We start from the raw sequence: 16,824 nt of genomic DNA on the forward strand, positions 1-16,824 counted from the left end.
GTATATAGACAAAATCACAAAACAATCATAAACTTACATATAAGGGAGTTGAAGTTCGAACTTCAATCATGATGTTCGACATAAGCCGACATTCTTTTGTCAATTAATTTATGATTTGTGGACTCTTATACTTTATATTAACCTTCATTCATTAATAGACACAACATAATTTTTCACCCATTTATTTTGTGTATATTAACCAAAGTAAAATTTGCAGGTATACTAAAACAATATAGAAATAGAACCCACATTATTTAGTGGCATCATATGAATTTTAATAGATAAAATAGTGTGTTAAAGAATAATTGGGAAAGTTCTTTGTTGTATGATGACTTTAAATTGAAGTGCAAGTGACATGTTACGTGACGTGTATCCTAATAACTTATAGACCATTTACAAATGGTAAAATAACTCAACACCATCTTTTTCAACTCCCAACACTCAACATCATTTTCTTTTTCTTCCACCTACTCATTCAACACTCATTCAACTTTTACCCTCTCCAATAGTTTTTTCATTCAACACTCTACCCCACCATTTTCTCTACCCCACCACTTTTTATTTCATATTCTTATTTAAATTTAAATTTTTGTTTTTATGATTAAATTAAATTACAATTTGACCCCAATATGTTTCACCTTTCTGGTTTCTCTTGACAACACTGCTTGTTCCAAATGTGATTCACCCACTAATTAGCACCAAATTTTGTTCAGTGTTCCATGCTGGTTGCTGGTTTTTCTTGCTCTTAGGAGTTGAATGCTCATTAGCAATAGTTATTTGTGTTGAAAATTCGGGAAATTCAGGTGCACCACCACTCGGAATATTTTCATTCACCATTGACATATAACCATTAAATGGGAGTGCTTGAGATGGATTTCTCATCATAGATCCATAATATGGATTAAAGTTTGGAACAGAGGATAACTGATTGAAATTATGTATGTTTTGAGGATGTTGGTTGGAAAATTGATTTGGATTTTGAAAATTGTTGGGATTTTGATAATTGTTGAGATTTTGAAAATTGTTGGGATTTTGATAATTGTTGGGATAATTAGAAGAATTTTGGCTGTTGAAATGATTATTGGGATCCATTTCACAAAAAAAAAAAACTAATATTTCAAGATTAACACTAATCAAAAGATAATAATAAGATTAATATAGTGAAAAAATCAATTTTTTTTTCTGTGTTCAAATCAAATAAAACAAGTCTCTATTTATAAACAAAAAAAAATCATGAATTTTGGTGAAAAAATAAAAAAATTAAAAATTAAATTGCAACGAAATAATTGAGTTCAAAGTATTAAATGGATAAAAATCCGGCCAGCCAATCGCAGCCAGCCACGTGGCAGAATCTTATCACCACCACACTCTCTCTCCGCGTGAAAGCAACCTCACTCGCCTCCTGCGCGTGTGTTACACGCGCCTCATTTCAGCCACAAAACGCAGGCCGCGTGTCCCCTTGCTCAGTGCTTCAACACAGTTGAGTTTTCTCAACATCTCTCTCCTCCAACTCATCTTCAACACCAATTTAAACACCCATTGCACTACTTATTTCATGTTGAGAATGGTTCAACACAACCATTGGTCATGGTCGAAGACATACATGGCCCCCTTTGAAATTTCTAAAGGCAAATCTTGTCAATGTGAAGTCATAAACATTAGTCTTGAATCTGCTTGACTACTAGTCTACTACTCACATTACATTGACTGTTTCAACTCCTTTGTGCCAAATAGATCCACAAACATTGGTGTATTTATTTGCAGGCTTTGTCTAACATTGGAATACTCTTTTAACCAACAAATACCTATTTTTGAGTATTATGTTTACTGTATTTATAAGGTGAATAATTTTTACTTTTTTTTGTCAACTTCTTTTTAATATAGAGAAAAAAATATTGTGAAAAAAAATTGAGTTTTTGTAATTAACTAACTTTACTATTTTATTTACCAATCTACGTTATTAACGGGTGGAACAAGTGTGTAGCTTGTAGAGGAAATTGGTATAGAATAAACACAAGTGTAGAACTAGAGTATGTAAATTTGAAAAAGTTCATGTTATTAAGTCCCACGTCCCCTTCGCCGTCCGGCTAGCTTGGATCAGGTCGGGCTTGGGCTTGGTAATATATTAATTGTTTAATACCTAGAAGTGGAAAAATAATTATTTTTCGCTATAGTGTGCATCATCGCATACCCATTATGCTGCAACTGCTTATCGATATCCTTTTTGTTCTTGTTGTTTCAGAGAGTGGTTGTTGCTACTTCGAATTGATATTCGTATATCAATATTTAAGTACTTGACTGGTTCATGGAAATGGAACCATCAAAGCTGTTTTTTTGACCGTTTTCTACAGTGCAGTAGATAACGGTATTTACTGTACATCAAATTGACTGTTTTATCATGGGGACTTCATGGTTGATAGTCTACCTTGCACAAATTTGGGTAGTGCCGTGAAACGTCTTAAAGAGAGCGTATCGAACCGCGACTAGACCAGTAATTTCTTCTTGCCTATTTTAAAAATTGATTTTTTCTAAACCGAAAAATAACATTAACTGTTATGAATATATTAGTAGATGTCCATTAGTCTTGGCCCATATATTGTCCTATAAATAGAGCATATTATACAATGTAATATACACCTTGAATAGAACAATACAAGAGTCTATTCTCTATTCTTTTTCTCTCCTTCATCTCTTCTTCTCTATTCTTGTTATTCTCTAGGAATAGTTCATAACATTAACTATTTTGTTAACATATATTTTATTATTGGGGAATTTTGGCACATGCTAAGGAAGCAAAATAGAAAATTTATCTTGAAACTGTTAGCAAAATTCATTTAAGGATCGTGATATTATGATTTTCACTAAGCCATAAATTTTCTATAAGAGAGTAATAAAATATACTTGAATCCATAATGCAGAATTTCTTTGATTCTTTTATGTAGTTGTTTTGCCTCTCTGCCTTTTATTTTCTTGTATAATTGATGGTATGAATACAAATCTTTTATGAGAAAGTGAATCTTTATCTTCTTTTATTTATTTATTTTTTGGTACAAAATCTTTATCCTTTTCTTCTACTTCCTTGTTTTTATGGTTAATTACATTCAGTTTTAATAACCACCATTCAAAAGGGAGAGAAAAAGAATACTATTTAGGGTAAATTATGCCAGTTTTGTTTTACTCACCTGTAAATAAAAAATTTGTGATTCCCCCTTCGTAATGTCAAGATTCTTTGCTTTTACCCTGTGGGTTGACAACTTGAATTTGAAATCTTATTTTTCCTGATGTGGTAAGCATAGGTGGGTTTTTTTTACATTTTTTATTTATTTAATTTTTTGTTATCGTGCCACATAATAAGCTATGTCATTTTAAGAAATAAAAAATTAAAAAAACATAAAAATGGATGGGAAGAACAATGTGATCCCATTGACTTTACATTGCTCATCTGAATGAGCAAACTCAACGGTCGTCTCCATTTTTGCGATGCAAGAATGGTGACCGATGTCGAGTATCATCATCTGCCAGCTTGCTCAGACGAAACCATCTTGTTCACCAACATGAAACTTCAAAACGACGGCGATGTGAGAACAATGTTCTCTATTTTTTCTCGGTACAGTACGAAGGGATTAATCGAGCTACACACTACGTTGGTTAGATTCGTTCAAACTTGATATATGTTGATATGATTTTTTGTTGATTTTTTCGTCTTCGTCATCTTCATCTTCTCCTTCTTCCATCTTCACAGGTCCTTGTGAACGTTGGCTCTGATACCACTTATATGGTTTTTTGTGTTTTTGGTATTGCGGAATTTGGTGGGATATAATTTTAGGAGAAAACTCTCCTCAAATACAGGGTTATATGAAGAATACTAAAGTTCTTGTTTTATTCATTATGTTTATGGCTCTATATATATAGAGCTACATAAAAACAAATCATATATTTTTAAAACAAAACTAATCCTATAATAAATTCTAAACAAATCTTAAATATTCTAAATAGAAATATAAATCATAAACCCTAATATTATTTTATTTTAAATATAAATCTAAAACTATATCTAAATATAAAATCTTCCAGAAAGATATTTAGGCTTTATTCCCAATATATGTTCTCTATTTTGTTCTCTATTTTGTCAAGATATATGTTCAAACTCTACCCGTCCGAAGGAATCGTGGCTTGCAAGGTTAAACCCGGGGAGGATTAAGCTGAAGTAGTTAATTTATCTGATCTTTAGTCTTGTTTGTGTTAAATTTATGTTTCTAATTAAGGATCTTAATTTCCAATGTAATATGTCGTTGTTTTTATCGAATATTTCTTTATAGTAACAGTTTGTGTTCTGTAATTTATGTTATGGTGTCGTCCGCTATTTAAGTAGCCGACCAGTCTTTGACGGGAAAAGAAAATGATAACAGGGAAGGCAGAAATATTAGACAGTAAATTAGATTTGTTACAACTTAAAGCAAATTAATTTTATAAATTAGACAAAAAAATAACATCCAATTTTACACTTCGTCAAGTGTTTGAACTTCAAAGTGAATGAAATCTTCCTCTGAGAGAAATTAAATATTACACGTTAGACAGGAAAATGACATCAAATTTAATAAAATTAACAATAACGACCAAACAGATGAGAATATTCCACCTGCCAACGTTTATCGCCGTCCCTCTTAGCATTCTCTACAGGTTTTGTTTTCGGTCCTACAGGCAGCCACTTAGCTGGTCTAAACCTAAAATTTTGGCAGGATAGGACAGTCTAATTTGTGTATGGAAAAGTCCCACTTGCCAAGCTCCAAGTTCCATTTGAGTGACCTCCGTTTCGGCTAGTCACTCGTTTCCAATTTGACCACAAAAATCTATCGTCGATTACTATATTGTTGTCAACCATGATGATTAAACAACACCGTTGAGAATGCTATGAGTAGCCGATAATAGACTATATAACCGTTTACATACGAAATGACAAAAATTAAACTAAACTAAACATAGCTAAATCTAAAACTAAAGAGAGAAAAAAACAAAAAGAATAAATGAGAGGGAGGAGAAGTGAAGAGAACAGACGGGGAGTATATATAGAATTTTTGAAGGTTCCTCATTGGTTAGAGCTATGACATGAGCGTACTACAAATGACCGATCAAATTTGACTACTTGATAGACCTTTGGTTAAGGCAGGGGACCTAACCACTAACTGGTCCGCTACTTAGGTAGGGGACAGTATTTTCAGAAAATTTCAAAAATTACTTATTTTTATAATATCCGCTAAATGGAAAACGTGCAGGGCGCGCAAGAAGCACACATGCGCCAAAGGAAATTATCGAAAATTTCTCATCGCACTACCCATTTTCTCACCACACCCCTGGAAATTCCATTTTTGCCCTTGGTCAAAAAATTCGGAACGCGTTTTCCGAATTTTTTTTGCCTTTAAAAACTTCGGAATGTGTTTTCCAAATTTTTTTCAAATTTGAACTAAAAAAATTCGGAAAACGCGTTCCGAATTTTTTGACCAAGGGCAAAAATGGAATTTCCAGGGGTGTGGTGAGAAAGTGGGTAGGTGAGATGAGAAATTTTCGAAATTCTCCGGATTTATAAAGGCGGGCTTGGCCCATATCAAGCAATCAACCCAACCCAATCCAAGTGAATACCCAATGCGATTTGTGTGAATAATTTCATTCAGACCAACGCATTACAGATTCTCGATCTTCTTCTCTTTGTCCCTTTCTTGCTTCCACCCAAAAACTACAAAATTCATTCTTTGCATTCACTTCACTTTCGATCGATCTATCTCTCTCTGTTCCTTCCAATTCATTCATCGCCAAAACCCCTTCGTAAGTCTCTTTTCCTTCTCAATTTCTTTTTACAATTCTTGCACCCTTTTATAATTTTCCTCCAACTTCGGATCCATTCTACTCGACTTTTGCTTTCTTGATTGATTCGTTTTTCTGGGTAATTTTTGTTTTACTTTAATTTTGTTGTTATTACTATATATAACGTGTAGTTTTTGTTTTTTGTGTTTATCATTGTCGGTAGTGATTATATTTGTAGAACACCTTAATTTAGTTTAATGATAATGTGCTTCTGGGTTTTTTTCTTAGCTGATTTGTTTTGTTTTTATTTCAGTTATGATTTATGATAAATGGATCTGATTTGAAATATTTTCATGTTGTTGTACTTTGAGGGTTTTGTTTTTTATGGTTATTAGTAAAATGCAATGTCTTTTGTATTATATTTTGAATAATGAAGATATGCTGAAGGTTTTTGATTTTGGTTTTTGAATGTGCATTTAATGGTTGAGTTAGTGCCGAAGATATCGACAAAAGTAGGCTTTAAGATTAGATTCAGTTGTTTAGGAAGTAATGTTAATGATTCGATTACAGTGTAATTAAAATCGGGTTTGTCGTTTGAACCGGGTTGACCGTAAACTGAGACCGGGCTGGCCAAGTATCCATGCCCACACAACCATTACCGGGTTCGAGATCTGGTCTCAGTTTGGTCATGTGTTTGGGTTGTCACGTGTTCGATCAGTGATTATGTCGTTATCCACTGGGTGGTTAAACTTTTAAACCAGTTAGAATCTGCTTGGACGATTGGCAGAGTTAAAAAAACAAGAATTCATTGTGGTCAAACAATGCAACACACAGCAGCCATGCTCCTCAAGAATTCTGGCCGTGCTCCTCACCACGAAGCTCTTCTGTAGTCAAACAATGCAACACACAGCAGCCTAGTCGTGAGCACACTGAGCAAGAGAAAGTACATTGTGGGAAAGAGTTGCAGAAGGAAAACTTATGATGGAGAAACACACTTGTTATACAATAGCAGGAGTGGTATGTTTGTTGTGTGTGGCAGCTCTTGTATGCAGATGACGACAAAAATCTTTTACGGTTATGTTTGTGTGGGCTTGGATACTTAGCCAAAATACTAAACTTTAATTTCAAGAATATACTGAGTAATGCAATTTAACTATTGAGCCACCTGTTCGACCAATGGCCCATTTACCCTGTAACCTAACTTCATAATTTAGTTTTTGAATGTGCATTTAATGGTTGAGCTAGTCCCTATTCCCTAATTTCATTAATTATTTGATTATTTTTTAATAAGAATTTGCATTGGCATTTAATGTAAATTGTTACCCTTTATGGAGATTTACTATTGAAGGGCATTGCTGTTTGTGTTATAATATATGCATGGTTTTTTTTTCTCTTCATTAGACAGTCATGTTAATCCTTAAAACTTTAAACGCTACAACATTATTCATATTGGTTCGTAGTGCTAGGCCATGAATAACACAAAATATGCTAAATGTCCCTGAATGACAATTTTTCTATCTATTTACTTCGAATAATACCAAATGTGAAGACTAATTTGACTGAAATAATATACAATAAGGTCTAAATTGATTATTTACGGATCTTCACTTTTTTTATTGTTTAAAAACTGCTATGGCATCTGATGTTTAATTTTTTTGCTCTTATGTAGATTTGATATCACTGTTGGAATTGGCTTAGATTCACAGGAAACTTTTCAGCACCTCCTCTTGTCGTCTCGCGTTCAAGGAAATGGAGTTACCAACTATGAGAAAACCCTTCATCTGCTGGGTTTTCCTTTCGTTCGTTGTATTTGCTCAAGTTAGCAATGGTTTTTATTTGCCGGGAACCTACATGCATACTTATTCCAATGGAGAATCTATAAATGCCAAAGTCAATTCGTTGACTTCTATTGAGACTGAGCTTCCCTTCTCTTACTACAGCCTCCCTTACTGCCAACCCCCTGGTGGGATAAAGAAAAGTGCTGAGAATCTTGGAGAACTACTTATGGGAGATCAGATTGATAACTCAGCCTACCGATTTCGAATGAATGTAAATGAGACTCTATACCTCTGTACAACATCACCATTGAATGAGCACGAGGTAAAGCTACTCAAACAACGAACTCGTGATCTGTATCAAGTGAATATGATCCTCGACAACTTGCCAGTTATGAGGTATACTAGCCAAAATGGGGTCAAAATCCAGTGGACAGGGTTCCCTGTTGGGTACACTCCATCTGATGGCAGTGCAGATTACATCATTAACCACCTAAGATTCACTGTATTTGTTCATGAATATGAAGGCAGAGGGGTTGAAATTATTGGAACCGGGGAGGAAGGTATGGGCATTATTTCTGAAGCTGACAAGAAGAAGGCATCAGGGTATGAAATAGTTGGTTTTCATGTTGTTCCTTGTAGTATTAAATATGACCCTGAAGCCATGAAAAAGCACAAAATGTATGATGGTCTCTCTTCTGTAAGCTGCCCAAATGAGCTTGATAAGTATCAGGTAATAAAAGAGCAAGAAAGGATATCATTCACATATGAGGTTGAATTTGTGAAAAGTGATATAAGATGGCCATCACGTTGGGATGCTTATTTGAAGATGGAGGGTTCCCGAGTTCATTGGTTCTCGATCCTAAACTCACTGATGGTTATTGTTTTCCTAGCTGGTATTGTGTTTGTCATTTTCTTAAGAACTGTAAGAAGGGATTTGACAAGGTATGAGGAATTGGACAAAGAGGCACAAGCTCAGATGAACGAGGAGCTTTCTGGGTGGAAACTTGTTGTTGGTGATGTATTTAGGGAGCCTGATTGCTCTACACTTCTCTGTGTAATGGTTGGAGACGGGGTTCAGATTCTTGGAATGGCAGGTGTTACTATTGTTTTTGCAGCACTTGGTTTCATGTCTCCAGCATCCCGAGGAATGCTACTAACAGGAATGATCATTTTATATCTTATCCTTGGAATTGCTGCTGGCTATGTCAGCGTACGTCTTTGGAGGATCATTAAGGGAACAACAGAAGGGTGGAGATCAATTTCTTGGTCTGCTGCATGTTTTTTTCCTGGCATTGCTTTCATTATCCTCACAGTACTCAATTTCATTCTATGGCACAGCAACAGTACCGGTGCTATACCCATTTCCTTGTATTTTGAGCTGTTCTTCCTCTGGTTCTGTATTTCAGTACCTCTGACCCTCATTGGAGGATTTATGGGGACAAAAGGAGAGTCGATCGAATATCCTGTAAGGACCAATCAGATTCCAAGGGAAATTCCTGCACGAAAATATCCATCATGGCTACTTGTTCTTGGTGCTGGAACTCTTCCATTTGGAACCCTCTTCATTGAACTTTTCTTTATCCTTTCCAGTATCTGGCTTGGGAGGTTCTATTACGTGTTTGGTTTCCTGTTGGTTGTTCTTCTGTTGCTGATTGTTGTTTGTGCTGAGGTGTCGGTGGTCCTCACATATATGCATCTGTGTGTGGAAGATTGGCGATGGTGGTGGAAGGCATTCTATGCTTCAGGTTCTGTTGCTCTTTATGTCTTCTTGTACTCAATTAACTACTTGGTTTTCGACCTGCAGAGTTTGAGCGGACCTGTGTCAGCTACCCTATACCTCGGCTATTCACTACTCATGGCAATTGCAATCATGTTGTCAACTGGCACCATTGGCTTCCTAATGTCATTCTACTTTGTGCACTACTTGTTCTCATCAGTGAAGATCGATTAAGGTTCTCAGCTGTTATCTCTCAGTACCCGTGTAAAAGATCAATTGATATATCTTCTATTGAGTTCTTTTTGTAGCTTGATTGCATCGTAGAATATAGCGAGGCAACTGATGCTTCATTGATTTCCTTAAATTGTCATCAATGGATTTTATACTGCTATGTGATCTGCAGTTTGTTCGTTCCTCTTCTACCTGCCTCCGAAAGTAGTCATTCAAGTACTCGACTAGTGTTTGAGCTCATTATATTTCAAGTACTCTAGTTTAAATTAAATTTCTTTAGGAAGTTGTAATTGCTTGGTCTGTCTTACGTCTTGTTTCAATATAATAGAAAAATGTTAGATGGATACTCAAATTTCGTTGTGATGTTCATCATGTTTGTGGGTGTTTAATCGATCTTCTGTGCTTTCAAGAATAGGGAAGAAAACTTTGTGTTATGTATCTATTATCTACAAGCCACAATTTTGGCTTGGTATTGTACTAATGTTTTTTTTATAGCCAGATACTTGTATTTTTTTAGTTAATGATATTAATCTATGCAAATTTTTGAATAGTTTCTTGGCACAATAGTTGGGTGCTTGCTGCTGTGTGAGGTCACACGTTAATATATTACTACGTTTTATATGCCTGTCATAATTAAACTGTATTGATTTTTTTGGTTTAGAAGCATAAGTGGCTAGAAATTCCAATTTAAAAGTGAATAAGTGAAGTGTCCGGAATTTGAACTTCAACTCTTGCATGTACAATGCGATATTTTTACCAACTGAGTTAAGCTCACGCTGACTTGAATATCTTGTTTTAGTCAAAAATATAATTAAACTATAATTCTTGTGTATGATTAATGTTTAATTGATAATGCTGAAGGATTTCTCAAGCATTTCAGTAAAATATTTGTCTATATCAAAGACATCTGTCAAACTTGAGTTTACCTTTTGGTTTGGGTCCATCCCAATGGCTACAAAACAATACACTCGGTGACAGATCAATTTGGCTTTTTGTGATATACTATGAATCTATGATATTATTGTGATTCTTCTGTAAGAACATGTTTCCAACGTCGGTGTCCAATCTTATAGTAGTATTTTTATGCAGTTGTAACTTGTAAGGATAAATTAGTCAAAAAAAATAATAATAATTATATATTACAATAATTTGTGTGCATTGAAATGAGATATGCATGTTTCTGTCTCATTGTTCTGTAAAGGCAAGATTTCAACGATCCTCCTTCACCCATTCTGGTTTTGTAGTCTAATCTATTTAATAATTTTTAAGGAAGAAAGAACCAAACACTCCTCTATTCAACACTGGACAAACATTGCTTGATACTTTCACGTGACCCATTGCAACTTGCAGTGCCCTTTCCCCAAAAGCCTTAGAGGATATCCGTTTTATTTATTGACGCCAATAAATATTTGTCAAAATTTTAAAAAGAAACTTTAGGAATGTCAATTTGAGCCGTAAATAAGGATCTCCATGGGATTGTCCTTTTTTGAAGACTCGAAGACGGATAATTTTTTTCATGGGAATGCCCTTGTTTGAAGATTCCAAGCCCTCAGTAAATTTTGCACAATAATAACATATTGTGGCAACCGCCAAGAAATGTATAATAATAATAATAATAATAATAATAATTAGTAATTATTTTGTGGCGATTTTTTCTAGGGAATTATGGCAGTTTAAATGGCCAATCAATTTGTTGATTATTTTAAAAAATTACCACTGGCGGTCTGAACCATCAATAAGTTCAACGTATTTTTTTTTTTATAAAAAAAAACTATTACATTTTGTGGGGGCTAGAGCAGTCAATAAATTGCATGCGTTTAGAAGGGTGAAAAACTGCTACATTTCATTTGGGCTATGTACTGGTTGGACGATTGCGAGCTGCTCCCAATTGTCTGATTCTGGTGATGCTAGTAATGTTATTGTTGTTGTGGTTGCTCCAGTTTGTAATGGTCGTGACTATCGCGGCAATGCTAATTCCACCCTTCTTTAAATCAAACTCTACTCCGCACACTAAGTAAGTAATATATATATATATATATATATATATATATATAATTTAAATTGTATAATTCTATCATCAATTTGTACGTCAATTTGTATATTGATGGCAAGAAACTCATTCGTGTAATTTTTGCAGGGATATCATACCTTTGACTGTCAGTGTCACTACTGTCGTGAGTTACTACTTCGTGTTCATATATCTTCCCTTAAGCATAAATAGGGGCGGGCGGAGCCCTTCATGGGCTGGACAGGGCCATGGCCCGCCCCAGAATTTTTAATTTTATTTTCATAGGTATACTATTTTCATAGGTATACTCCCGCTAAATAGTCAGCGTAGTTTGTTATATTTTGTTTTGCGGGGGTTTCAAACGATAAAATCAAGTATTCTTTAACAGGTTTGCCTTTTGCAGGGGTTTCTAACCCCCGCTAGTTTTACGTCCCAGAATTCAAATGATTCAAATGTACTTTTTAATTTATTTTTTTAAGCATCCCTTCTAATGTTTTATTATTTAATAATTTATAGATGTCTTAAATTGTGTAATTTATTTTGTCGAAGTATTCAAGTATATTTTTTTGGAGAAAAAAGTACTCAAATGTTTATTTAAAATAGAGTTTGTGCATAAAAATTCATGTTTGATCAATCTTTTGTTAAAAAAATTTAAATTTTTGTTAGAGAGATGCATATAATATTATAAACATAAATACAAAAACTAATTAAAAAATATGAAGTTTACACATTTGACATAAAATATATTTCATAATATATCTTTAAAATTTATTTAATAAACATGTTAATGGTCCACCTTTTAACTATTTTTGAGATATCCATACTAGACAGACTCTCAATATGATATGTCTTTTTTTTTAGTAATTTCTTTTGCATATTCGATTTATATTTGTAGCGACCCGCCCCAATTTTTCGGGCTAGCTCCGCCACTGAGCATAATGCATTATTATTTTGAACCCTATATAAAATTTTTAAAAACAATGGCTCTTAACTTTATTTCTTTTTCATATAAAGAAAGCTAAAATCTCATACAAAGAAAGCTTTGATTATATCTCATACAATGATTTATATCGTAGTTTTCGTTTTCATATAAAGAAAACTAAAATCTCAAACGACTACACCATTAAAACTTATAAGATATTATCAAAGATTTATTACATTAAAATAATATAAACAAAACTATGATATAAATCAATAAAAAATCTAATATTTTTAAAAAATTTATACATATACTAATATTAAATATAATCATATTTTAAATTATTATATATTTAACTATGTACGGTTATATTTACGTTAAAAAAAAAACTATGCACAACTATGAAAAATATTTTAATTATATATTAAGTAAGAAAGGATCCTAAGTCGTGAGTGAGAGCCACATATTTCTTTGTTTGTCTTTGCATTACATCGTCTCTCTGAGTGAGTGAGAGCGTAGACACAGTCAGTACAGACCTTCAAAACCCATATCCATGGCGTCAATGGCTTCGATCGGTGTTCTCAAAGTCCCTTCATCCTCATCCTCACCCTCACCCTCACCCTCACCCTCTTCTTCATCATCATCCAAAGCCATTGCACGCAATCTCTCATTCACTTCATCACAGCTCTGTGGTGATAAGATTAACACAATCTCAGCAAGACAAAGAAGAAGCTATGGCTGCAGTCCCTTCATTGTTTCTCCCAAGGCCGTTTCTGATTCCAAAAACTCTCAAACTTGTCTTGATCCAGATGCTAGCAGAGTTAGTTGACCTTTCTTTTTCTTTTTCTTTATTACTTTGACTATTGTTGACTCTTGAGTATAGTGAAAGATAGAGAAAGAGGGGTGTGTGTGAAATCAGAAAAATTCAATCTTTTTTTGGTTTCTGTAATGTTTAATAAATTGGGTATGCTTAATTGGAGTTTGTTGATAATGGGTTCTTTTCATGTTGAAATGTGTTTTTGGGTTTCTTGAGTTAGGTCAGCTTGGGGAATGAGAAGTTTTATAATCACAAAATTGAAAAATAATTGAACAAGATTAGGTTGGGTTTCTATATTTGAATTTCGGTATGTGATTGGTTGTTACTCAATTTTTATGCTTTTATAGTATATTTGGTTCAGTTTTTATCATATGATTGATAATGTCAATTTCAATCAGGGAATTATTTTTGCTATCACACTAATATGAAATGATCAAAATACAAAGTTGTTTGTTTCCTAGTGGTTTTCGCAATTGTGTAATGATTGTGCATAGTTGGAGTTTGTTGATACTTGATTCACACAATATTGTCTTTTGAATGTCTGCTAGATTAGTGGAATTTCATGTTAGACAATATGAAATGTTAACCCTCTATTTTTTTCAAGGCATTTGTTAGGATCTATATTTGAATGTAATGTAATGTAATGTTTCTTTGATGATAATTGTTTAGAGTGTACTTGGCATTATACTCGGAGGAGGTGCCGGGACACGTCTTTATCCACTGACGAAGAAGCGGGCAAAACCAGCTGTTCCTCTTGGAGCAAACTATAGGCTTATTGATATCCCTGTAAGCAACTGTCTAAATAGCAACATATCAAAGATCTATGTCCTCACGCAATTCAATTCAGCGTCCTTGAATAGGCACTTGTCCCGTGCATATGCGAGCAACATGGGTGGCTACAAAAATGAAGGTTTCGTTGAGGTTCTCGCTGCACAGCAGAGTCCCGAGAATCCAAATTGGTTCCAGGTAACAAGACAACCTTATATATGTATTCTATTGTTACTGTATGTCGCTATGATCACTTATTGAAGTCTAGAACTATCTTGTGATTTTGAATGCTTTCACTGTTACAGGGTACTGCAGATGCCGTGAGGCAATATTTATGGCTTTTTGAGGAGCACAATGTTTTGGAGTACTTAGTTCTAGCTGGTGACCATCTGTATCGAATGGATTACGAGAGATTTATACAAGCACACAGGGAAAGTGATGCTGATATCACTGTTGCTGCACTGCCAATGGATGAAGCGCGTGCCACTGCATTTGGTCTAATGAAGATTGACGAAGAGGGGCGTATAATTGAATTTGCCGAGAAGCCAAAAGGAGAACAGTTGAAAGCTATGAAAGTGAGTCCATATAATAAGCTTCTTTTTTGTTATTTGTTCTTTAGTATATAACTGGTTTAAAAGTTCTGCTATGACTTTTTCTGTATTAGGTTGATACTACTATTTTGGGTCTCGATGATGAGAGAGCAAAAGAATTGCCTTTTATTGCTAGCATGGGTATATATGTTGTCAGCAAAAATGTGATGCTAGATCTGCTCCGCGACAAGTTTCCTGGTGCCAATGACTTTGGGAGTGAAGTTATTCCCGGTGCAACTGAACTTGGATTGAGAGTAAGAATTCCTTCTACCTGTTCAATACGTAGAAAACATTTAAAAAATTTCTAGCCAAATCTTTCATGTCTTTAGCAACCAGATCATTGACGTATTTGTGAATCTGCGCAGGTGCAAGCTTATTTATACGATGGATACTGGGAAGACATCGGTACAATTGAGGCTTTCTATAATGCAAATCTGGGAATCACCAAAAAGCCAGTGCCAGATTTTAGGTAACTTAATATTGGCTTTTTATTTATTGATCCTACACCATCGACTGTATTTTAACCGTAATAACGGCTTCATTGAGATTTTTCATGTTTGATTGCAGTTTCTACGATCGTTCATCTCCAATCTACACCCAACCTCGGTATTTGCCTCCATCTAAGATGCTTGATGCTGATATCACCGATAGTGTTATTGGTGAAGGATGTGTAATTAAGGCAAGCTTTTTCAGAACTTTCATGTTTTTCCATAGTCCATCATTATGAGCATGGCACAAATTTGTACATTTCTTGGCAAAAATATCTAAAAGAGTGAGACTAGTTAATTTGTTTAAAAATAAACTTATTTTCAATATTTTGTTCCACAGAACTGCAAAATTCACCATTCTGTGGTTGGACTGCGATCTTGCATATCAGAAGGTGCAATCATTGAGGACACATTGTTAATGGGAGCAGATTATTATGAGGTAACAATAACTCTACTAATTAACCAGCACATAATTAAGTCATAAGTCAATAGGGTTCCACTTTTGCTTGACTAGCAATACTAACTTCAGTATTGGCCTTCTGATTGTTGTGCTGTAGACGGATGCTGATAGGAGGTTTTTGGCTGCTAAAGGCAGCGTCCCGATTGGTATTGGCAAGAACTCTCATATTAGAAGGGCTATTATCGACAAGAATGCTAGAATTGGAGACGACGTGAAGGTTATATATATTGCTTCATATATAAGATTTGTTTTTTATCTTATCACATTCTTTCTCTCCTGTCTAAGTACACTGTTCTCTCATACTTCGCTATCTTGATCTACATGCATGCTAGAAGAGTGAGGGAGACGGGATTTTCAAAACAAACTTTCTGATATTTAAACAAGTTTACACGGAAAAGCATTCACTCATAATTTACATTCTTGTTTCAATTCGCAGATCATTAACAGTGACAATGTGCAAGAAGCTGCAAGAGAAACCGAAGGTTATTTCATAAAAAGTGGAATCGTCACAGTAATCAAGGATGCATTAATTCCAAGTGGAACTGTCATCTAAAGTCGTCTCTACTGTTTCCTATTGCTGCTGTGCAACACCTCATTTTCACTGCTGGAAGGTGTTACAAGAGCAGTTCTGCTTCCACATTGGTTTTCTGGTGCATGTAATATTTGGCTCGGAAGTATATAGAGTAGAAACTCTTTCTTTAGTCAAGATGTAAATTTAAATATTCAGTCAAATAAATTCTTCTATAGTCTGCAGTGTCTAGGATGAATGTTCTTTTGCAGTTTATGAAAGGGGTGGAATAATATCCACTAAAAACAATGAAAAGAAATACAATAAAATCCATGGAGACAGCTTCTGCTGATTAATTTGCCTCTTCTAGGTCTCTTGAGACATTTTTCTTTCAATTTCAACTCAACTAATACTGCATATTTGTTCATTTTTTGCAACCTCCAAACATTCGACTCCAGTTAATTTGTCCTACTGCACCTTTTACCAAGAATGAGGGCATGACAGGAATAAAATACTGAGCTAGAGAATGGATATGTTAATCCTATTAAATTATCTCGTTTTCTTGTTCTAAAGAACTTAGCAATGAAACATACACACAAGAAGTGCTAAAAAGTAGAGAATTGCGAGTTCGAATATGTGCTCCAACATATCAAATATCTATGCAGTCTTTTATAATTTGAGATGTATTTATGAGACATACTAAATTATCTTTTCCACCAAAGTATAGCATTGCAAGTTCAG

The 16,824-nt window shown here is 34.5% G+C and overlaps 2 protein-coding genes across 2 annotated transcripts; both read left to right on the forward strand.

Moving 5' to 3' along the window:
* Positions 1-5,608: 5,608 nt before the first annotated feature.
* On the forward strand, positions 5,609-10,023 carry LOC123911223 (transmembrane 9 superfamily member 12). The gene is made up of 2 exons (XM_045962594.1): positions 5,609-5,820; positions 7,469-10,023. The coding sequence occupies exon 2, from the start codon at positions 7,549-7,551 to the stop codon at positions 9,526-9,528; it is 1,980 nt and encodes a 659-aa protein (XP_045818550.1). The 5' UTR covers positions 5,609-5,820; positions 7,469-7,548; the 3' UTR covers positions 9,529-10,023.
* A 2,826-nt stretch (positions 10,024-12,849) lies between these two features.
* LOC123911224 (glucose-1-phosphate adenylyltransferase small subunit 2, chloroplastic) lies at positions 12,850-16,439 on the forward strand. The gene is made up of 9 exons (XM_045962595.1): positions 12,850-13,272; positions 13,939-14,235; positions 14,343-14,612; positions 14,702-14,881; positions 14,993-15,096; positions 15,195-15,306; positions 15,456-15,554; positions 15,673-15,792; positions 16,012-16,439. Exons 1-9 carry the CDS (start codon positions 13,006-13,008, stop codon positions 16,126-16,128), a joined length of 1,566 nt encoding a protein of 521 aa, XP_045818551.1. The 5' UTR covers positions 12,850-13,005; the 3' UTR covers positions 16,129-16,439.
* The last annotated feature ends 385 nt before the right edge of the window (positions 16,440-16,824 follow it).

Source organism: Trifolium pratense, linkage group LG2, assembly GCF_020283565.1.
Source record: "Trifolium pratense cultivar HEN17-A07 linkage group LG2, ARS_RC_1.1, whole genome shotgun sequence".
NCBI classification, from domain to species: Eukaryota; Viridiplantae; Streptophyta; class Magnoliopsida; order Fabales; family Fabaceae; genus Trifolium; species Trifolium pratense.

Excerpts from the sequence above, each read along its gene's own strand:
- LOC123911223 (XM_045962594.1), top strand. The coding sequence starts at position 7,549 with ATGGAGTTACCAACTATGAGAAAACCCTTCATCTGCTGGGTTTTCCTT.
- LOC123911224 (XM_045962595.1), top strand. The coding sequence starts at position 13,006 with ATGGCGTCAATGGCTTCGATCGGTGTTCTCAAAGTCCCTTCATCCTCA. Across the intron at positions 14,613-14,701 it reads AACAGTTGAAAGCTATGAAA|GTTGATACTACTATTTTGGG; the intron begins GTGAGTCCATAT and ends TTTCTGTATTAG. Across the intron at positions 15,793-16,011 it reads GAATTGGAGACGACGTGAAG|ATCATTAACAGTGACAATGT; the intron begins GTTATATATATT and ends TTCAATTCGCAG.